General features: G+C 34.9%; 1 protein-coding gene across 3 annotated transcripts in view; it reads right to left on the bottom strand.

Moving 5' to 3' along the window:
- Positions 1–24,691, bottom strand: part of CSMD3 (CUB and Sushi multiple domains 3) — a 796,263-nt gene that overhangs the window by 51,650 nt on the left and 719,922 nt on the right. For all 3 annotated transcript variants that reach the window (XM_075141259.1, XM_075141260.1, XM_075141261.1), the window contains 5 exons: positions 21,016–21,189; positions 18,349–18,522; positions 15,302–15,487; positions 7,230–7,403; positions 1,560–1,742 (listed from right to left, as the gene is read on the bottom strand). In XM_075141259.1, coding sequence (XP_074997360.1) covers positions 1,560–1,742; positions 7,230–7,403; positions 15,302–15,487; positions 18,349–18,522; positions 21,016–21,189 — 891 coding nt within the window. The remainder of the gene's footprint in view (positions 1–1,559; positions 1,743–7,229; positions 7,404–15,301; positions 15,488–18,348; positions 18,523–21,015; positions 21,190–24,691) is intronic.

The following is a 24,691-nucleotide window of genomic DNA, read 5'->3' as shown; positions in this document are numbered from 1 at the left end:
AGTTCATGCTGTTGTCCTGAAAAATGTTAAGTGTCACCACCTACTGATAAGGCATGTTGTACAGTAAATAGCTGTTTGCATGAATTATTTGGTTTTACTCTTTTGTATGTAGGGAAACACAGCCTACAAATTTAAAATCTGCATTAAAGGAAAGCTAGTTTAGGTGCAAAAACAAACATGCAATTATAAGAAAATTCCTGATCTACAATTATCATTGTAGATTTAATTTGAATCTATAGTATGTATGCATTTATAGCATCACCAAAGCATGTTTCCTACCTAACTCAAAGCACAGGATAGAGTCAAACTATTATTTCATAGGCAGATGTAAGCCTGATGTTTCCCTTCTTCAACACTCAACTTTGGAATTTGAATGTGTCTTTCTTATGTGATTACGTATATACATCTAATCTATATGACCTAAACTAGAACAATACACCTGTGTGTGCATTACACAGGTGTATCTCTCTCTCTCTCTATCTGTGAACCAGATTCATAATTTCAAGAGATTTTTAGGGGGAAAAAGATACCAAAAGTATCTTAAAAAGTAAAAGGGGTAATTCATTTCTGTAATAGATAAGATCAAAAAAGAATAGCTGAAAGTTCAGTTGGGCTAAGCATATCCCTTCAGATGTCAACATACAAACACATATATATGTTTACGTTGTGTCAGGATGGCAATCATTCAGCAGAAAGGGTATTACAAAACCAGGTTGTAAAATAAGTTTTTAAAATGAGATGACTATTTCATACAGATAACACAGTCAACAGTGATAAAGTGGAAAATAAGAGTACAGGTTCTCAAATTATTTTCTGCTTTTCAGGAAGCATTTCTTTGAAGAAGAGTCTGTTGGGAATTATTTCCTATTTTGGAATCAAGATAATTAAGGTAATAAATGATTATCCATAAATATCCTGTTAGAGCTTTCTTTTATGATAATACCTCTAGCTTGAAATTTCTAGAATGATTTTTTCCAAATATACTTGTTTCAGCATTTCATTTTCTATTGAAAAATAATAATAATGTCAACAGTATTATTTAATAAAATTTTTAAGCCAATCATTTATGACATAGATGTTTCTAATGAAATCCAACATTGACATTTTCCTAAAACTCAGCTCTTTTCTCTGAAATTCAGATGCATAATGGTTGTAATTAAAGATCAGGTGATGGTGACATTTTCAAGGGAAAAAATCTTTCAGCAAAAATTGAGTTCTAGAGGCCTTATCTATTTCATTTTCTATTTAGTTTTTTGTACTGGATAATACATATAGTTGACATTGTCACAAGACTGAGAAGAAATAAACAGTTCAGTATATTTTTTTTTCTCAAAACTTTAAAAACATGCAGTTTCATGGGTGCCAGGAACTGATTTCAGATTTGTCACCTGATGCCAAGCCATTGCTATGGTGTAACAACTTCTTCAAAAAAATGTAATGTTCAGTCCAAAATCAACTGTATACCATTCACAACACAAAACTGGCAATGTAAAATTGGTTTTCTGGTTAGCATTTTTAACAAGACAGTTTAAAAATAGAGTGGATCTTTTGTGATTTACCTTTGCACTCAGGTTGTCTTCCTGTCCAACTTCCATTTGCCATACATGTTCTTTCTTCTGAGCCGTGGAGGATATATCCAATATCACAGCTGAAATGCACTGTGCTTTTAATTTTAAAATTATTTTCTTCTCTAGACCCATGACCTGGGATACCTGGATCACCACAAGAACCAGCTGTATCACCTAGAAATTAGAGTGCAAAGATTAGAATAAATATGAAATATTATTATGATACTGCATTTAAAATATATATTTCTATGTATTTATAAATAATTTTTTTTTTTTAGAAAAAAAACATATATCTCAGTGGGTGTGAGTTCCTGTAATTACAAAATTACTTGATTCTCAAATAATTTCTTTTCACTTATAAGTACAGAACAGAAATTATAATTATCCCAAGATAATTGAGACCATGCTAAACTTTTGGTAACAGAATCATCAAACAAGAATAGGGAAACCAAAAGAAAGCCACAAAACCTTGGTCATTTTTCATTTAAAATAAGGAATTCTGATGAAAACCAAGTCCTGATCATAAAGATAGTTTTCTTGTTTGCCTATAACAAGTGTTCATAAAATACTTCCTAGTTTTATGATATCATTAGAGTTGTTACAGTTTTACCATTGAATGAAAGCTCTAATTAACAATTTTATATATATCTGACATGAAGCATTTCCCTGATTTATAGAAATGTTGAAAGTTCACTTCAAGACTGTCTGATAGCTAAAATCTCCCTCAGCTAGAAATGTTTAAGCAAATTTTAAGATAGAGGGTTAATGTTTTCTACTATCTGTTGTATATCAATGTTAAAATAATCAACATAGTTATAGTAATAATAATAACAATATCTAAGATTATACATCTAAATCTTCATTTATGGTAAGAACTTTTAGAAAACTCTAGGTAACACTATTTGCACAGCAGGTCAGTTATTTAAATCTTTTAATATGTACTTAGGATCTGCTGTTTTATCTTTTTAAAGGTCTTTAAGCTAGTTTTCTATGTAATAAGAGATGAAGGTATATTGTATTACTGAGTTTCAACACAAAAGAGTTGAGTTCTAGAATTCATGGAGCTGCACTGTTCAGGTTTTCACTCAGATATTCAGCTTACGATTTTCTGTGACAACTTGCAAATAAACTGAACAGTCTTCTACACAAAAAATAATTCAAACATATATTTTTGAGAACATATCTGCATTATTTTATACCTAGTTACACTAATGTAAATAAAGAAGAAATATTTTAAGAATCAGCTAGAAAGCTTTAATTCAACTCCTGAAGAATGTCACATTCTAGCTTCACATTAGGGACAATTCTATTAAAAGATTTGTACAAATTATGTAAAGAATGCATTCTGTAGAATAACCATACTTTTCTGGTATTTACCTAAGCTTAAATAGCAATAATAAGAGAAGTTCTTACATAGAAGTAGTAAACAAAGTTGTCTGCTCCAAGTACCCAGAACACCAAAAGTGACAAACTCGCTATCAAGGGGTTCTATGGGAAGTTACGACCCTGGAGTTGTAGATGCAGAGAAAAACAGAGTTTCCCTTGCCTTAGTTGGCACTGAATGTGTGTACGCTATACTGTTGGAGTGACTGGTTGGACACATCTCTTTACTAACAAAAACATGTACAGAAGTGATTAGTGAAAGGAAAAAGAGTAGAACTAGCTTACTTTGCTTTGAGAATTATGGTGTATGAGCAAACGCTTGTTTTAGTCCGATATGTCCAAGAAGCTGACAATATTTTTGTCACTTATGAAGTAGTTCACGTGCCAACCTGCAGTTTTGTAGGTCATGCTTACTACTTTTTATTTCATAGAATCATAGAATAATTTGGGTTGGAAGGGACCTTTAAAGGCCATCTCGTCCATTCCCCCCTGCTTAACATCCCTCTAGTTTGAAAATAGTCTGCTACATATTTTTACAATAATTTAAAAATGTCCTAGATCAAGATTTTTTTTGTTATTTTGGGAATCCATATCTTACATTTTCCAGTGTTATTTATTTAGACTATGAAGAATTTGGGACATGGCCTATTAACTATTCTATATTTGTAAAGTCTCTACAATAACAGCTCAGTTTTCAGCAAGTTACTTGGCATTATGCCTAAAATAATTTTATGATGAATAAATGAAAATGGGCTTTTTGCTATGCCAAATATAAATTACATATTCCTCTTGTAAATGAAATCACGTGTTCTTTCCTAATACCTAATTATTACCACAAATTATTACTCTTTTAATCTTAGGGAGGTTAACCACCAGCTATTTTGATTGAAGGTTACAGAAATAATTTTTCTAAGTGACTAATCACATCAGGAAATGACAGTGATATAATCAATGATATCATAACAGAACATATTTTTATTACCTCATGCAGAGATTCAACTAAGTGATTTTCACAGTCAGTTACGAGACATCCTTCACCCACATGTGTAACAAATTCTCAGCTGGCATTTAATCTTAATGAAAAGGAGTGTATTTAGACCACTTAAGTAAGTACACAACCGTTGCTGCACTTATGAGGAATTCTAAGTTGTTGTAAATTTCTGACTCCAGCTGATATGCATGTGATGACTGAAAACTGTGTTTCTGAATGCAAATAGATATCAATGGGACATGACAATTTCTTCTGGCTCTAGGATTTGAAACATAAAGTGCCATGTGACAAAAAGAAACAGTGTTAGGGATGATGTGAAAAAATTAGGTTACCTTATGTTCACTGACCTAGCATTTTCTGTTTGAATTCTTCTCCATATATGAAAAGGACAAGCGTGCTCTATCTTTTGACAGTCAAACATTCCATATTACTTATTATTAATATCATCAACAAAAAATACAAAGTTTAAGGCCTTAATATGCATTAAAAATGAAGAAATCAATTTATCAAGGTTAATAATGAAAGCTAATGATTTCACATATTTTTAGATACAAAACATGGAAATTCTGTATGGTAAACTGCAAATTATTTCAAAATGAGAAAACATTTCAGATATACACCTTGAAAACAAAGTCTCAATACACTTTGGAGACAAAGTATTAAAGTTGTCCTAAGCTAGAATTATAGTTTGGTACAGTACAGCTAAAGAAAATAAGTTTGTTTCCTGTCACAATTTGATTTGCTATGATTAACATTTGAATCTATGTCAAAGAAATGTGTCTTCATGTATTGAGAAAAATTCATTAACTCTGATTATTATCATCAGAAATCATCATCATCAGAAAAAAAAGGATTTTCATGTACCTCATTTATCCCAAGATATTTGAACACTTGTTTTAATAGCAGGATGATTATAGAATAGTCTTATTTTCAGTAAGTTTTCTTTGATATTTTCATGTACATTTTCAGGCTTCCTATTTGTATTCCTTGATATTTTTGTCTACTTCTTTACTTTTTTTTTCAATTCACAAATTAGATTTTTTTTTTTTTTTTTTTTTGCTTATGAAGACTATGGAAAACTACAATAAGTAGTCTTAGATTTAACTAAAGAGGATTTTTTCCCCAAAAGAAATATGTATGCATACTAGTTGTAAAAACATTTTTGATTAACCTAGTTTGAATTTGCAATTCACATAAATATATCATTATTTATTAAGCAATATTATTTTACATTAAGCTTTGATTTCTGGTGCATACCTTTAAACATCACAGGTTATAAGAACTTGATCTTTGTTCCCATTATGGCAAATTTCCCTCTGATTTTACTGATAGAAAGTTAAGGGATTAAATTCGGTGTTCACATTTTCTAGTTTCTGTCACATTTTAGGTTGTAATGGCAGATTATTGAAAGAAGAGGGACTCATAGAGCAAGATAATAACATTTAGATTGTCCTTGTCTGCAACCACTTCTTAAAAGTTTGCAGTGGAAGGTTCAGATACTGAAAAATTCTTCCAACCCTTTCGAATTTAGTGCAAGATTTTAACCAAGAAGGACTATTTTAATATTTGTTATTATTTTTTAACCATTTCTGTGCCATGGGCTGTGAAAAAATGCATATTCTGAAACTGTAGCTGACATAATCAGTTTATACTTGAATACACTAAAGGGATGAAGGCAGGAGGAAAAAAAAAAATGATTGGAATATGTGGGACCCCACCTGGAGTACTGTATCCAGTTCTGGGGTCCCCAGTACAAGAAGGACATGGACCTGTTAGAGCAGGTCCAGAGGAAGGTCACAAAAATGATCAGAGGAATGGAACACCTCCCCTATGCAAAAAGGCTGAGAGAGTCGGGGCTGTTCAGCCTGGAGAAGAGAAGGCTCCTGGGAGACCTTATTGCAGCCTTTCAATATGTAAACTATATAAGAAAGATGGTGAGAGACTTTTAATCAAGGCCTGTAGTGACAGGACAAAGGGCAACAGTTTTAAACTGAAAGATGGTAGGTTTACGATGAGCATGGTAAGACACTGGAACAGATTGCCCAGAGAAATTGTGGCTGCCGCATCCCTGGAAGTGTTCAAGGTCAGGCTTTGAGCAACCTGATCTGTTTGAAGATGTCCCTGCTCATTGCAAGGAACTTGGACCAGATGATCTTTGGAGGTCCCTTCCAACACAAACCATTCTATGATTCTGTGATTTTAGTGAAAGATGTCCCTTGCCCACGGCTGAGGGGTTGGACTAGATGATTTTTAAAGGTCCATTCTGACCCAAAACATTCTATGATTCTATGATTTACTAAGACTGTAAAGAACCTTGGATTTTTAGTGTGAAACTGGTATAGCAGTACTGTTAGATTTGCACATCGGTTATTTTTCACCCTTTGTTTTGGCATAGCTGCAACCCAAGAAAAAATGCGTCACTTGTTTTCTTCCTATTTTTTGCATTCGAAGGTATCTAAGTACTCTGAATTACATAGGTCTGAATAAGGTCCAAAACCCCATTGATTTCTTTAAACTATATAATGGAAACATGAGGATGACAAGAACGAACCTCCCCCCAATATTTATTGAGAATTAAAACTAATAACATGATTAACCTCTACCATAAGCTGTGTTTATATACTCTAAGATAAGAAATGGGATTTAGCCAAATCCCAAATTAGTATGTGACTTGGATTTCGTTTTTCACTTATCACTGCTTCAAACTGAAGTTGTGAAACAGAACATTGCTAAACATTAAGTTGTTCAGAAAATATATCTTGACTTCAGTGAGGGCTAATCTATTACAAGGATTAGATGGTGTTCCCTCAAAAACCAAGCATCCTATCTTGAAATTATGTGGAGCCCATTTGGTCTTATTGTAAAGATGGATGTATTATGCAATTAAGATATACCTGAGGTGTCATCATGTCAGTAGATATTTTGCAAGTTTAAAAAAAAAAAACCACCATTGTCTTGAAGAGATAATGATGCAAAGCTTCCCTGTAGAAATTAATACTCTTTCCAAAAGTCACATAGAAAATATTTTCAAAACAAACTACTTCTTTTAACATTCTATTGAATGTGCAATTTCCTATTCGTATTAAATATCACTGAGAAAGCCTACTTATCCCAAATTATTTTCTTGCTAATGGTTTTTACTTATTTTATTTGTTTTTTTTTTTACTTCTACTGAGATAGTACTTCGGTTTTATACATGATTTTCCAGACTTTAAAATGGCCTTATGATAAAATTAAAATAAATTCACAACAACTTCAGGGCACACTCATTAATTCAAAAATATTACCTGAGCAATGAGGAAGAGATCCACTCCAGTGTCCATTTAACTGACATGTACGAGATGACTGCCCTAACAGTGATCGTCTACCTGTGCAGGTATAATGAACAGTAGACCCAAACGTATATTTATCTCCAGACAGGACTGCGTTAGGAGGAACGCCAGGATGGCCACAGTCAATCACTACAATGCATAATTATTGGAGATAAAAAAAGGTTATTATCACTGATCAAACAGTTTATAGTTATAATTTTCATAACTCCATATGTAACTTCGTCAAGAGGCTGACCTTTTTGGGTTTGGGGGAGGGGGGTACATTATGTGATAAGAAATACAAAATATATTACAGACCAAAAGCTGTGAAACAAATGTCTAGAGATGTCAAAAAGGTACTTTAGATATAGATATTGGTGTCCAAAGACACTCATTCACTAAGCTGATCTTTATGGAATGAACATATGCACACACACACAAACACACACTCATGCATGTACTCTTCAGAGAAAAAATACAGGAAGACAGTATCTGCCAAAGTCACTGCTGAGGTAGAGAACATGCAGACCTCCATCTCTCATCCACTGGTCCCAAATCATTGGTCATTAGGTTTATAAACAAGATCATTTTTACTAAATTTTGCTATGAACCTTAATGCTAATATAATAATTTCATATTCATGGGTTTGGTTACTTAAAATATTGTATTGAATAAATAAAAGATTTGTTTACATATTTTTAATGTATTCCTAGGCACCATCCATTAATGTTAATTGCACAGAGATTGGAGGAAATTTCTATAGGATTCCAATCTTAGAAATGGTCATGGATAAACTCCCTATCAGTTGTTTATTGAGTAAATTTTGATCAATAATTTTTAGTTGTTTCCATATTATGATTAATTTTTAGTACTCTTAATCTTGACATTTTTGTGATTTCCACTTACTGATTGCTCACAAGGGTATCCAACAGTTAGCTTATACACAGCTAATTTTGCTAACTGGCTCAAATGTCATGAAGTAAACTCAGGAAAGAAAATGGGAAAATTTACCATGATATCTTTTGTCCTTTAGTTGCCTCTTAAACAGAAAATTATGGTAAGTGGCTCTTGCTATAAATGGTCAAAAGCAGTAATTTTTTTTAGGAATAAAGACAGGCTAAATGATAGAAACCTGATCTAAAATCAGGATAACACCACTGAAATAATTTCAGCAACCTCCTATCTACTAGAAAGTTGTATAAAGTAACAGTGGAGCTACCTTGACTAGATCAACAGGAAGCTAGCTATTCCATAAGACTAAAGTAAAACAACAAAAGGTCTTATGTATCATTATGGAGAACATTATCTACATGGACAATGTATGTAATGGAAACAAAGTTCTGTATTGAAAAGAAATAGCTAGTCTGCCTTTTAAGATTAAGAGCACATATCAAAATGTACAAAACAAACCCCCTTTCATGTGGTATTAAAACTTTTCAGAATTCAGAGCAAGGAGTTAATTTAAAAGCAAGCTAAATATGTCAAGTTCAGGAAATGCATAAACAGCAAAATTCATAAACCAAATTCACTCTGTTCACAGAATGAATCTAGCTTTGCATGTTTGATTTCTTTTTATCTTACACCTGTCCATGGTATGTGGCATATCTTGGCCAAAGATATTTGTATTTATGCATCATGAAAACCACGAATTATAGCTGCAAATATCAGGGTACTAGAACAGCCCCCTAAATCATACAAAAGTAGTTTTTATCAATAGTTCATCATCTTCAGTACCATAATGTCGTGGTTTAATCTGGCAGGCAGCCAAATACCACGCAGCCGCTCACTCACTCCCCCCACCCCCAGCGGGACGGGGAGAGATTCTGAAGGGTAAGAGTGAGAAAAACTCATGGGTTGAGATAAAGACAGATTAATAGAACAGAAAAGGGAAAATAATGATAATAAATAATGATAGAATATGCAAAATGAGTGATGCACAATACAATTGCTCACCACCCACGCTGACCGATAACCAAGTAGCGATCGGTACTTCCTGGATCACGCCTACCCTTCATATACTGAGCATGACGTCACATGGTATGGAATACCCCATTAGCCAGCTGGACTGGCTGTCCTGATTATGTTCCCTCCCATCTCGTGTACCTAGCTCAGTCAGTAGGCATGGGAGCTGTCCTTGGACTAGCAGGGCACTTAGCAACAACTGAAAACATCAGTGTGTTATCAACATTCTCCTCATACTAAATCCAAAACACAGCACTAGGAAGAAATGTAACCCTATCCCAGCCGAAACCGGGACACATAACATTTTCAGCAGGATTTTTTTATCAAAAAAAGCCAGATCAGAAGCCTGATCAGAGTTGAAGATGTATTCAATTCGCTAGCACTTCAAATGTATACAACAGTACAATGGTTGTACAATACAACATATGACCAAAGTCATGTGTGATGATTCATTTTCCTCTAATGATTATTCTCAGTCTTAGAGCTTTACATCTATACATATACTGATCTGTGTTCAGTGACACATGTTCTCTTAGAGGTCCAACTTGCAAGGTGCAAAACCTTCCTGACAACCCCACAAAGGATTCAGGAATGTGGTATGTGATTGATTGACTTTGATTCCTACCTAGAGCCACTGACCCCTGTGACCATTCTGTAGGCTTGCAGGCCTTTGAGTAAAATAGTCAGGAAGGTCAGCTTTACAAACTGGGCACTTGCTGTTAGCATGTTATTTGTTTAATCAATTGCTTATAAATGCAATCTAGTACTAATTATGTATGATTGCAGAGAAGGCAAACTTAGAACATTGTTAATAAAAAAGCATGTTAGTCATGCAGGCTTCAGTGAAATGAAACTTTCTTCTTATGAAAAATATTCACAATTTTTCAGAGTGTTTTTATTATCTGTACTTTTCTTGATTGATTCTTTTGCCCTTTTCAGATGTTGTCATAGAGGAAAAGTTAATTTCATACTGGTACCTTATAGCATTCAGTTTTGGGCTTTCCTATACATATTTCTCTTTTATTTTTACACTTATGTCTGAAAGTCCTGGATTGATAATAACTGACTTAGAAAATTATACCACCCTGTAATGCGACTCTTAACTTGATACATTCTACAAAATTTAATTTGATATTCATGTTCTCAGATGGGGATTTCATATGAAGAGTTGACCATATTTTTTCTTTTTTTCTCTTAATGCTAATTCATCCTCCATTTTATTTTCATCAATTTCTTCCTTTCTGCCTCACTGCTATAGAATCGTAGAATCGTAGAATCATAGAATAATTTGGGTTGGAAGGGTCCTTTAAAGGTCATCTAGCCCAACCCCGCCTGCAATGAGCAGGGACGACTTCAACCAGATCAGGTTGCTCAGAGCCCCGTCCAACCTGACCTTGAATGTTCCCAGGGATGGGGCATCTACCACCTCTCTGGGCAACCTGTTCCAGTGTTTTATCACCCTCATCATAAAAATTTCTCCTTATATCTAGTCTAAATCTACCCTCTTTTAATTTAAAAACATTCCCCCTTGTCCTGTCGCAACAGGCCCTGCTAAAAAGTTTGCTGCCATCTTTCTTATAAGCCCCGTTTCAGTACTGAAAGGCTGCAAGAAGGTCTCCCTGAAGCTGCCTCTTCTCCAGGCTGAATAACCCCAGCTCTCTCAGCCTTTCTTCATATGAGGGGTGTTGCATTCCTTTTGATCTTTTTGATCCATGGCCTTCCTTTGGACCCGCTCCAACAGGTCCATGTCTGTCTTGTGCTGAGGACTCTAGAGCTGGACGCAGTACTCCAGGTGGGGTCTCACCAGAGCAGAGTAGAGGGGCAAAATCACCTCCCTTGACCTGCTGGCCACACTTCTTTTGATGCAGCCCAGGATACAGTTGGCTTTCTGAGCTGCGAGCGCACATTGTCGGCTCACGTCCAGTTTTTCATCCACCAGTACCCCCAAGTCCTTCTCAGCAGGGCTGCTCTCAATCCCTTCATCCCCCAGCCTGTATTCATACCGGGGGTTGCCCCAACCCAGGTGCAGGACCTTGCACTTGGCCTTGTTGAACCTTATGAGCGTCACACAGGTCCACTTCTCGAGCTTGTCCAGGTCCCTCTGGATGGCATCCCATCCCTCAGGCGTGTCGACCGCACCACTCAGCTTGGTGTCATCTGCAAACTTGCTGAGGGTGCACTTGATCCCGCTGTCTATGTCATTGATGAAGATATTAAACAGTACCGGTCCCAATATGGACCCCTGAGGGACACCACTTGTCATCGATCTCCATCTGGACATCAAGCCGTTGACCCTCTGGATGTGACCATCCAATCAATTCCTCATCCACCAAACAGTCCACCCATCCAATCCATATCTCTCCAGTTTAGAGAGAAGGATGTTGTGGGGGACTGTGTCAAAGGCCTTACAGAGGTCCAGGTAGATGACATCTGTAGCCCTTCCCATGTCCACTGATGTAGTCACTCCATCATAGGAGGCCACTAGGTTGGTCAGGTAGGACTTGCCCTTGGTGAAGCCATGCTGGCTGTCTTGAATCACAGAGTCCCTGCCTTCCATGTGCCTTAGCAGAGCTTCCAGGAGGATCTGTTCCATGATCTTCCCAGGCACAGTGGTGAGGCTGACAGGTCGGTTGTTCCCAGGGCCCTCCTTTCTACCCTTATTAAAAATGGGTGCAATGTTTCCCTTTTTTCAGTCACCGGGGACTTCAGCTGACTGTCATGACTTTTCAAATATCATGGAGAAAGGCTTGTCAACTACATCAGCCAATTCCCTCAGGACTCTGGGATGCATTTCGTCAGGTCCCATAGACTTATGTATGTACAGGTTCCTCAGGTGGTCATGAACCTGATCTTCTCTGACAGTGGGAGGGACTTTGCTCCCCCAGTCTCCATCTTGCAGTCCATCTACTCGAGAGGTGTGGGACGAGAGGTTGCCAGTGAAGACTGAGGCAAAAAAGTTGTTGAGTATCTCAGCCTTCTCCTCGTCTGTTGTTACCAGTTTACCAGTCTTGCTCATCGGCAGGGTACGCTTTCTTTGACCTTCCTTTTCTGGCTGACATACCTGTGGAAGCCCTCTTTGCATCCCTTGCAAAGTTCAGCGCCATCTGCACCTTGGCCTTCCTGACCCCATCATTACTCAACCGGGAAGTGTCCCTATACTCTTCCCAGGATACTTGTCCCTGCTTCCACTGCCTGTGCGTTTCCTTCTTGCCCTTTAGTTTGACCAGCAGGTCTCGACTCATCCATGCTAATCTCTTGCCTTCCTTTCCTGATTTGTTATACCTGGGGATCGAGAGCTCTTGTGCTCTATGGAAAGCATCCTTAAAGATCTGCCAGGTGATCTAGTCCTGTTCCATCACATACCTGCACAGTACCTTTTTATAGGTGTGAAAACTTAATTTTACATTAAGCTTTGATTCAGATTTAAAGAACAAAAAATAAAGGAAGAAGAAAAATAAAAGACAATAATATTATTAATCTTCTTCAGAGTATGTAAAAACATCAGGTCAAATTATATTTTTTCATTATTATGGACAATTATCAATCAATTCCTGTCACACCAAAACCTCACTTTCCTTAAAAAAAAAAAAAAAAAAAAGAAATTCTGAGAGAAAGATATGCAAATAATTCTTTTGTCAGTGTGACAACTCAATGGCTGTTTCTTTTCCCCTGAAAAATCCCAATAAACAAAATACACAGCTAATACTGATTATGGATGAGATATATAACATCCTGGAAAAACAGAAAGAAGTATAAATTCACATTCTCTTCTGGTCAGATGTGATGACATATCAGTAAAATTACAGCATTATTACTTTAAAGCCTGATTAAATTTACAAATGTTCAATTAAATTTACAAATGTTATACCCTAATTCTTGAGTACTGAATGAAAAAGTACACTTGAAGTTTCTTTAATCTGTATAGTTGTCAACAATTATTATTCTATCTGACAGCTGGGAATGGCTGTATATGTTATATTGTGAGGGAAGAAATGTCAGGACAAGGTGCTGCAATAGAATTATTGAGAGGATGGCACAGACACCAGAAAAAAAAAACAGTCTACATTATTTGGATTTCAAGTTGGAAGGTGTGGATTTTGTGTACTCACATCTCAGTAGCTTAAAAATAACAAATCAGAGCATGTCTATCAGCACTAAATTGAGAATACTTTGCAGTACAGAAAAACGTGATATGGTCACAGGAATTCTTTGAGGTATATTGTCCAAACATACTTTTCATTTTGAGTACATTTCAAATTTAAAGTATTTTACTAGCAACACGTGCCTAAGTCGTATATACCCCTGAAAGTCTTTAATGCAAAGGAAGAGTTGAAAGGGCATTATGGTCCAGGCCAATGCTGAATTCTGCTTCTTACAGGATTTATAGTAGCTAGAAGTATTCTAGCTATAACACATTTCAAAGGAATTGAGTCACTTTACAGGTGAACAACTTTTCCTTTGTTACCATGTCTTTTCTCCATTACTCTAGCGATATTTCAAAAAAAGGTATGTTCTTTGAGACTAGTTAGAGAGAGATGGAAATCCAGCAAGCTTTTCACTTCTTTTCCATTTCTCTTACAGCGGAAAAATGTGCAGACTACTAAATGACTGCCCTGCATACGTCCAAAAGGGAAACAATTTGCAAAACACTCCAGAAACTGAAAGGCTCTTATAAAAAATTTACAGTAGCTTCTCAGAATAAGTTTTGGTAAGCTTTATGATTACAAAATATCATGGATAGTGCCTAGGTTAGAATTCATTGACCCCTCTATATAAATGACACAAATAAAGTTGAGAATGCCCTTTCAAAAGTATGTATAGCACTCTTACTCCCAAAGGTCAGCTTAAAAGAAGAGTAAAATCTATATTATTAAATTACTTGTGACAATTCTGAAAGAAGACTAAGAGATAAAAATACAAAAGTAGAAAGAAGAAATCTTTGCACCTTTACCTTTAGAATTTCTTTCTCTTTGGAGATATGTTACTATTAAGTAAAATTTATCTTTCTGAAATGCTAATGTTACCTTAAAATTTAATGTGAAAGTGTTAGACTCTTTGTTATAAGTTTAACTGTGACTTGCAATCAAGCTATTTATCCCATCCAAGAAAGGGACAACTTCCAGAACTAAAGATTTTAAAAGTAATAAGAAATAAAGTTTCAGATTTCTTTTTTTTTTTTAGAGAAAGAATAACAGAACTGGAGAAACCTCAATTAATGAAGACTAATAAAGGTAAAACTGAGAACTAATATCTACAATATTGCAAATATCAGTCCATGATTCCTGAATAAGAAACCCTTAGCCTGTTTTCCCTTTAATCTCTAGAAAATAAAGCTTTCAGCCTTTCTCAGAGAGAAATTTTGATCCTAAAACAAAACCTTTTTCATAGACTTATAAAGAACTGGGTAAACCAGCTGTCCCAGCCAATTAAAAACCTATGAAACATCTGTGATTATATCTACATCACAGTTAGAAAGTTGTTCATGACAAGCCACAACAAAAACAACCTCCTTGTGTTGATCCACTTGCCTTAGTGGATAGATTGCATGCGACTATGATGTTCAGGTACATCTGGTAGTGTGGTAAGCTGAGGACATGATCCAGAGGACATTTTTGGTGTTCTACAGTGCTGTTACTATTTGCTTACTGTCTTCATAGATAGTCTGATCTTGCTGTTGTCCCAAGAGAAGTCCAGAAAGTATTATAGTGACATAAGTGAATAATTGGGTACTACAGTTTCTAAGTTTCAGTGTGATTATAGCTTTGTGGCCAATGGCGGCCACGTAGTGGCAAATTCAATGGATATGTTTTGACCTTCTATCCCTGCTATCAGGGATAATTGTGCTGAAGCATTCAAAGATGTTTGTTTTGGCTATTGCGTTTCCCAAGGTTTCTGTTATTTGCTACATACAATAATAACTGCTCTACTTCAGCTGCTACTGAGACCTTCCATCATTACTGCACACACACAAATGTATATAAATGTGATTATTCCAATTGCTGTCATGAGACTGATGGAAATGTTGTGTAAAATAATACCTAGTCTAGTTCACATTCTTTGTAGAAGCATACACATTATCTACTTACTAATGCATTCAGGTAGAGGTTTGTCCCAGTGGCCATTTGGCTGACAAATTAAAACTGAAGAGCCAAATAAAAAATATCCAGGATTACAGTCGTAAAATACCACTGTGCCATACGTGAAATTTCCATGTTCGATTTTACTTTCTCTTATAGAATTTGCAGGAATTCCAGGATCAGAACAATTGACCACTAAAAAGAAAAAGAGTACGGACTTGAGAGTCATACAAATACAGTCTACTAAAATGGTCTTTAAATGGTCTCCTATTCTTCCTATGAGAAACCTCCAATGTGTTGCTACCCTGATTTTATATACCCTCATTTTATATATAATGATATTGAACTAGGAAGATGATATGAAACCAGGAGATGCTGAAACCAGGAGATGGTAAACTCAGAGCAAATAAAAGGAAATGTTTCTTCACAGAGTGTGATGATGCTGTAAAATTATTTGCCACTAAAAGTGACTGGACATATCAATATATTCAATTTATGCTCTTGCCTTCAGATAAACTATTGCCCACAGCTGGAAACAGGTTATGGGGCTAGATGTGCCTTTGGTCTAACCCACACAGCCATGCAATTATACTTATGTTCCTACACTAACATTTTGATAATGGGGCACCTCTGAGGCAGATGTTTTGAGCTAAAAGGGCACATGGTCAGTTAGGTAAGACTGATGATTGTGCTAGAACAGGGAAATATCCCAACAAATGGGTATGTGCTTTTAAAAATAGGAGTATACTTTAATGGTTAAGAATACTGATGGATTTTTTGAGTCCTCAGCTACTTTAGGATTCATATGTTTGAAAATCACTGAAGACTGATTTTTTTTTTTCCTTTTTTGCGACTTACAGCTGTCTGGTGAGCAGAGGATAATACTTGTTTTGAGTGTCATAGAGATTTTTTTAACAGTTTCCATGCAATAGACTCCTCTGGTCAAGTAAATACATCATCACCTACTCAAAGTTACTCTTGTAAAAACTACTATCCCTATATCCTTATAATCAATTGCATGTTTATATGCATATATGTGTATATACCTATGTGCAAATATATATGTACCATATCTGCATGTATATGTGCATGGATGTGTGTACATAAAAGTTTCAAAATATGCTAAAAAGCTCTGTAATCTAAAAAGAAAAAAAAAAAAAAGCTATTGCCAGATGTAATTTTAGATCATTTTTCCTACCTACATTACTCAATGTTTTTTTATGGCTAACCTACTTCTCCCTAGTTACTATCCTAAATGTTGGTGTCTGCTTGTGTGCTCCTCCTAGCAGTTCTCAAATATTGGTACCGCAAGACTAAAATACATACATTTTTCAAGGACAGAAATAACTTTGTGGTTGGATTTGACTTCTTTAACATTAAATGATAGATCATTTTTTTTTTATTTATATTGTTGGACAGTGTTGAAAACTTATTATTTTGTTCCTGGAGGAAAATTTGAGCTATATTTCTATCCATTTTCATTTTTGTAGACAAGTGTTTTATAACAATTGAACATTCATCTTCATGTTATTAAGCATGTACTTGAAGTAATGAAAATTATTTATTAATAAATCTGGAGTAGTGAACACTTGAAAGAAAATACGAGGAGCTTTGACCATTTCAATAGTCTTCCACTATTATTACAGTTGGCTAGGAAACTAGCTATTTAACAAAGTTGTAGACAGTATAACAACAGCAAGTGCACTGCTGAATTTATATGACCATTGCAAATTCAGCCTTCACAAAGGAGTGCAGCCTTTTCTATAATATTGCACTTTAGGCAGTTTACAAATATGCAAGGTAACATCTTTTTTTTTATTATTATTATTTAACTTCAATGCAAATAAAATAAAATCATATTAATTAGAATTTATTTCACTGCACATTACAGACACCACTAATAACGTTCTACACAAAATTGGTTCTTTTTATTTTTAAAGTCTGTTCTAAAATCAATAGATGACTTCAGGACTGTGTAAAATTTCAAAGAAGAACCTGATCATTTTATTTACTGATCCCTACAACCAATAACATATCAGTCAGTTTGGCACATTACCCTGCAATACCAGAACACCGCGGTGATTTATAGCAACTGGACTGAAAATGAGATTTATTAGGTAGCCTTAATACACAGTACATGTTTAGTATTGTAAATTTAAAAAATAATAATGTCTTGTCAACAAAAAGGTCCTTGGAGATTTAAGTTCTGTAAACTATTTGGCAGTATCGCTTAAGGCAAAGTGATCAAAAGAAAGTGCAGGACACCTATTGGAAGGAAAATATAATAAATAAAATTACTATAAATACATAACATGACTTTGGCTGTGTACAGATAAAAATCCACAGAAGCTGCTGGGAAGATGCTGAAAAATAATCAATACAATTTCTGCATATGTGCAAGCGGGTTACAGCAAAAAGTACATTTTTCTAAATGAGAACAATTAAAACATTTAAAAAGCACATAACAACAGACTTTAAAAGGTCAATGGTGATAAAACCTTTCTAAAACTCAAACAGAACTAATTTCATAATATTTTTTTTATTTTCAGAGAAAGAATTTTAAATATAATATCCAGAAGTGTTGAGAACCAACCCAAATCCGTTATGGTAACAAAAAAGAATAAAAATTTAAAAAGTAAAGAAGAGTAGTCAGATCAATGGAAATGTAAAAGGAAAAAAAAAGTATGTTTTCTTATGCACCTATTAGAACTATGTTGGCTAAAAATGTAGAGAACATTATTTCAGGATTTAAGCTCTTAATTATCTCTGCATAATTTTGCTTAAGGAATTTGTAGAAACCATGTAAAAAAATCAATACAAACTACAGACACATAAGAAAGTTTCTCTGCAACAGTTATCCTGGCAATCTGAATGTAGAACAGACCTAACTGAAAAATCACAGCATCGTAGAATCATGAAACATCTTCTTTAATAATTTGATGCCTGTTAGTAAGAGAGGCATCATTTTGTCTTGACAGTGTCCCTTTACCTTCAGTTTATTTTTCAACTTTAATTTTTCAACTAAGTTTGAAATCTGTAAATGCTTACATTCTCACCTTTGCATATTGGAGGTGGGTGGCTCCACTGCCTATTAGCCTGACACTGTGCTTTGGTTGGTCCTTGCATAACATACCCAGTATTACATGAGAATGTCACAACATCATTGAAGTTGAAACCGTTTCCACTTGTTCTTCCATAAATAGGACTACCAGGGTGACCACAGCTAACAGCTAGCATAGCAAAAAAGAAAGAAGGAAAAAACAAATAGAGCATGCTGTTATCACTTTTCATGATTTATGATATAATAGATAATCATTAGAAACATTATATAATAGTATTTTAAATTTTTTATATTATATTCCATGAAAGACTCACATTTCTCTGAACTGAATAAGAACTAAGACATATTTTAGTAAATGTTCAAACACTTATTTAAATATTTAAATAAAATGAATAGAATTTGCCATGTAGTAACCAAGGCAAACAAAGAAAATTTTTCTGACGAATCAGGAGAAAAGCAAGCACTTGATTTTCATTACATATAGTCTGAAACTGAAAGAAAATATTTCAGTGCATTAGTTCCTCAGGTATTATTTCTTACAGATATGTCTTAGTATCGACTCACTCTGTTTTATCTTTGAGGCCTAAGTACTTAGTGAAGTTATAAATTTATGATTGGATATATGAAACATTACGGGCACTGTGAAACTTTTCTTGTATTTATACAAAAACTGACTACAGAAGGTAAAGTTCCTTTTCCATGCCCACAAAGACTAGATGCAAAAATAGTAAGGAAAATAAAACACAAATTACTTTTCCCAAAATAATTCAAAAACTGTATAATTATTTTCTTCTATGTTTTAACAAACTCCAGTTGTTGATAAATAAAATCTTCATCAGTAAATATAAAATGAAAAAAAATCACAGAATAAATTACTTAAGTTAATAAATTAGTTAACTTACTTCTAAACTATCAGTTTAGAAACATCATTATTTTTCTATATTAATTTTGTTAGGTCTGACAAATATATGCTTTTGTTCTCCATGTAGAATAGACTTATCATGACAATTCTAAAAGAAACCCATTCATATAATCTAAATAAAATAAAATTTTTAGCAACATCAAAAAAGTGAAAATGGTCCTTAAGAACTAGTATAGCATACAGACAAGTCACAGTATATTCTAAGAATGAAAGTTTTCTGTACGTTCTATTAATATCACTAAGTAAGTTATTTTAATTAAATATATTATCTTTATGTTACTGGTATCAGGAATTTTTATATAAGGAATTGCATTTTTTCCCCCAAAGAGTAATTGGAATTGTACACTAAACTGTTAACATTTGTAAAATGTTAAAGGCAAAGATATGCATTCAGCCCACAGAGATTTTTTTTTAATGTACATATAATAACAATAAAAATTATTTTTGTGACAACAGAAGTATGAAATTTGCATAAAATCTTGAATAATGCCCATGCATATACAGTAGCAATACACAACAGTAGTAATACATCTGCCCGCTGTATAAGCAAGAAGAATGGTGAATTCAAAAGTGAAAAGGTCAGAATTGCTAATTTTAAACACATAATCTCAAAAATTCAGTTAAAACTTCTAAAGTTAAATAAATAAAGAAATGTGAGACTGTTTTTCTACACATCATTTGAACCTTTGATCTGAAGTGGAGCTGTTCCTAAATATCTATCACAAAGTTACAGGCAGCTGCTGTTTATAGCAGCCTTTTGCAAGTCTAAGCTTTTTTCCCAAGTCATGTGTCCTCTCTGAAGTGCTGTATTGTGCATACTCCTGTATTCAAACAAGCAGCTTCCATTTGATTAGAGGAAGAAAATACATCCATTTTCTCTGCTGTTAGCACATCCAAAACAATTGGGTTTTTTCAGTTCTAACATTGATATTAACATTTTAATTGAGAAATTCTTGATTAAAAGTGTTTAATTTTATTGCCTTGACAGTTACCTATAAAGAAGTGCATTGGTCTGAAATGTAATATAAAGAAGTAAAGATCTATTACTAGATCATAAAGTGGAAACAAAATTAAGAAATGCAGTTATTATAGTAGTGTTACGTATATCTAGTTCTATGTAAAACAAAGTAAAGAGGGAGCAGTAAGGGTAATGAATTAACGTTGTGTATTATGATTCATCATTCAGATAGTTTCTGCTACAAAAATGTAGCTATAAAAATAGAATATTTGGAGGTGGATGTTTTCAATACACTGATATTACTGAACCTGAATTATTGAAACATAGTTGTAATTTGCTTGAGGATCCTTCAAGAACTCTCAAATTTTCCTAAATGGAATACAGTATTTTCTGTTATTACTTAATGGTATTTCATTTGATATGTTGACACACTTACCACACAAAAGGAGTCTCATCAACACAATACCAAATTCATGCCAAAAAACATTTTCAAATTTGAGTTCCTGGGTGCCTAAGTCCCATCACATTTTTGAAGAATTTTCATACTCATATATAAATGACAAGTATTTAGCAGCCTAAATATGCAAAGGAAATTTTAAGTGATAACATTAAACTTCACCTGAGAGATGAATCACAGATTTTAGGTGGCCACATATTTTTGAGGATCTGCTTTAAATCTTTTTTCTTTTAAAATGAATACTAAGTTGCAAAGTCATTCCATATCTTGTCTGACATAGACATTCTTGTGACATAAATCAGTATGTGTTGCCATGCTTACTTACGCACACAGGATGGAAGCTGACCAGACCAGTTGTGATCCTGTTGACATATTCGTACAGAAGAACCAATCAACCGAAAACCAGGACTGCACTGGTATACAACTGTGTCTCTATATCCATAATTTTCTCCAATGACTTGACCATTGACTATAAGATCTGGAATACCACAGTGACCAGCTAGATTTTTCAAAGTAAATGAACAAAAACGAAGAAAATTGATCAGTAAATATGCCAGAGAAATTTTAAATATACATTCTTAATTAAAACAAAGAAATGTTGAACATCTTTCAATTTTTTTTATTGACTTCATTCAAAGGTTTATTTTTATTAACTTGGGGAAAACTGCAGTATTGCATATGTATAGGTAGGACTGCACACATACAAAAAATTACAAAAAGACAGTGTATCAAAGAGATTAAATGTCATATATTTTGTCAATTTCTTTTTTTTTTAAATAGGAGTATCTCCTTTTTATTAAAACCTGTAAAATTCTATATTATTTCCCTTAGTTTTATTTTGGTTAAGATTAAACTTAATAAACTTAATATTACACCATTATACATTTAAATAAATATAAAAAATCCATATAAATACAAATACAGATATTATAAATACTATAAATATCAATCCATGTGGATGTTATAAATATAGCCTTCTTACAATGGAAACAAATTAACTTGGACAATTTATTGCTGGAATCTGACACTCTGGATTTTCTTCCATTCTGTCTCTCCTATTGATCCCAGAGGAATCCCAAAGAGATTAACATGTCTGGGCTAAAGGCAGTCAGTGCAACTACATCCAAATGTCCTGCAATCAAAAACCTTTATATGTCTTGGCCTAATCTTCTACCCTGTATTCTCAAAATATAAGAAATATTTTACTTACACTATGAAAGTCACAAACACACATTTAATCAAGAGAGAGGCTGAGAAAAAGAATGAACCATGTGTCCTTTGTTATTATTTGTCTTAATGAACTCTGGAAAATGGGCACTGTGATTCAGCAAATAATGTGGTAATGGAAAATCCTCTGAGAATGGTTGACCTCATGGGGACTGTGACATATGGCAGAGAACTTACTGCAAAAGCAAGTAAGGCAAGCAAGAAAAATGAGCAGTGTTTCAGCTAGTACCTTAGTGAAAAAAAAATTACCAGCCACCCAAACTCCTCTGCTCTCCTTTTCTCCTCTACTTCTCCTCAAAAAAAAACCCCACAAATGCATGCCCAAAACATGCGGTTGCTGAAAAGAAAGGACATTTAGAAGCAATATACTTTGGATTGTATTTTCCTTTGAATTTTTAAGTGTTTATAATATTCTGATGTAATTTTCAGCATTTTACCTCATTCTTTCAGGGCTAGAAACGTCATATTAAAAAAAAAAAAAAAGCAAATCTGTGATTTTCTTATAACTTCTGTCTGGCAATTTAAGCCTCATATAGTATTTCATTGTATGAATCATGATAAAACCATCAGAATTTACAATATAGGTAGTATGTGAACCTTTACATAGATTAAATTGATGATTGCAATTTGACTTCTGTATAAGTCCTGTATGGAACAGGAGTCCAAATCTGGTACTGTTCAAGGGTATAGTCCCCCCTGTTTGTCCCCTCCCCATTTCCCTCAGTGTTACATAAGGACCAGGCATACTTGAAATTTGTTTTATGTTTTCTGGGATAAGATGACATAATATATGTTTACAAATTTTTTGTCAGAGTGCTTCTTGATTCTCCAGGAAAGTCATAATCTGTTCAGTATGTAGTAGACTTTCTTGAATATGTCACAAAAGGCCCAATTTCCCTGTACTATCACATTTGTGATGATAAAAAGGACTAACTGGATGAGGAGTAAAAACTGAGCTGGAAAAGATCAGTTTCTATCAGAAGTGCAGCCAGACGGTTTGCAGTGATTCAGACCACGTTCAAGGCAATAATTTTCTAATTGCATTTAATTACAATATTTGGCCTCGTTCTTAATTAAGATTTTAGTGTTGCTTTATGGCAGTACAGTGGAAGCAAAATACATCACCAGAAAAGTCAAGCTCTGTTTCCTGTGCAGAGGGAATAAAACTCGAGTAATTCAACACATCAGGTGACTAAGATCACACTGCAATTTCTGCAACTGTGCATGGACATTAGAAAAAACATGAAACAGGTGAAAAATTCATTGTAAATCACCTGTACGTCTTGCATTAATGCCTCTGTCTGACTTGAGAAAATTTAAAATACCTTAAAATTCTCATCCTCTCAGCCTACTTCCTCTCATTGTCATAAACCTCTCAGACTTTAGTTTTGACTTCTTCTTTTGACTTTTGAGTTTCTTTTTTTCTTTCATCTTTTCTTTTGACTTTATTTGACATCTTCTGTTGACAAGGGGAGAGCAGTGGGTGTTGTTTACCTGGATTTCAGTAAAGTATTTGACACGGTTTTCCACAGCCTTCTCCTGGACAAACTGGCAAGGTACAGATTAGGTGGGTGGTCTGCAAGCTGGGTAGGGAATTGGCTAACAGACCACACTCAGAGGGTAGTGATCAATGGTTTTTACACAGTATGTCAGCCTGTCACAAGTGGGATCCCCTGGGGATCAATATGGGGTCCCACGCTGTTCAACATCTTCATAAATGATCTGGATGATGGGATTGAAAGCACCTTCACAAGTTTGCTGATGGCACCAGACTGGGTGGTGACATGAAGACATCAGAAGGGAGAGCCATCTTACAGAGAGACGTGGACAGACTGGAAGAGTGGGCTAGCAAGAAGTGTATGAAGTTTAACAAAGACAAGTGCAAGGTCCTGCACCTGGGAAGGAATAACCAAAAAGTATCGGCTAGGATCTGTGGGGCTGGGGAGCAGCTTTGCTGAAAGGGACGTGGGGGTCCTGGTGGACAACAAGCTGAACATGAGTCAGCAGTGTGCTGCTGCAGCAACAAAGGCAAATCGGATGCTGGGCTGCATGTGCAAGAGCATTACTAGCAAAGATAGAGATGTGATCATCTCACTCTACTCAGCACTTGTCCGGCTGCACCTGGAGTACTGTGTCCATTCGTGTCCTCACCACTGAAGAAAGATGAGGACAGACTGAGAAGGGTCCAAAGGAGGGCCATGAAGATAATCAAAGGGCTGCAGAACCTGCCCTATGAGGAACGGCTGAAGGTGTTAGCACCTGAAGAAGAGAAGGCTCAGGGGGGACCTCATCACAGTATTCCAGTACTTAAAGGGCCGCTACAAAGAGGATGGAGGCTATCTCTTTGCAAGGAGTCACAGGGAGAGGACAAGGGCAATGGGTACAAATTGCACTGGGAGAGGTTTCATCTTGACATAAGAAAGAATTTTTTTTACAGTAAGAACATTCACTGGAACAACCTCCCCAGGGATGTGATGGAGTCGCCATCACTGGAATTTTTCAAGATGTGACTGGACAGCGTGCTAGATAATCCCATCTCAGCTCTCTTTCCCATGAAAGGTTGGACCAGAGGATCTTTCGAGGTCCCTTCCAACTTGGGCTGTTCTGTGATTCTATTACTTCAAATCCTTCTGTCTTGATTATTTCCTCCCACACTGTATAATAGCTACATCTTTGGAGCACTAACTATATTGCATGACTAATTGTGAACTAGTCACTATTAGCAAAAAAGTGTATATTTTTTAAATAGTAGAGCCTACTCCTATCCCTGTGTA

Source organism: Calonectris borealis, chromosome 2, assembly GCF_964195595.1.
Source record: "Calonectris borealis chromosome 2, bCalBor7.hap1.2, whole genome shotgun sequence".
Taxonomy (NCBI): domain Eukaryota; kingdom Metazoa; phylum Chordata; class Aves; order Procellariiformes; family Procellariidae; genus Calonectris; species Calonectris borealis.
The sequence above is the reverse complement of the archived record's forward strand: the minus strand, read 5'-3'. Positions and strand labels throughout refer to the sequence as shown.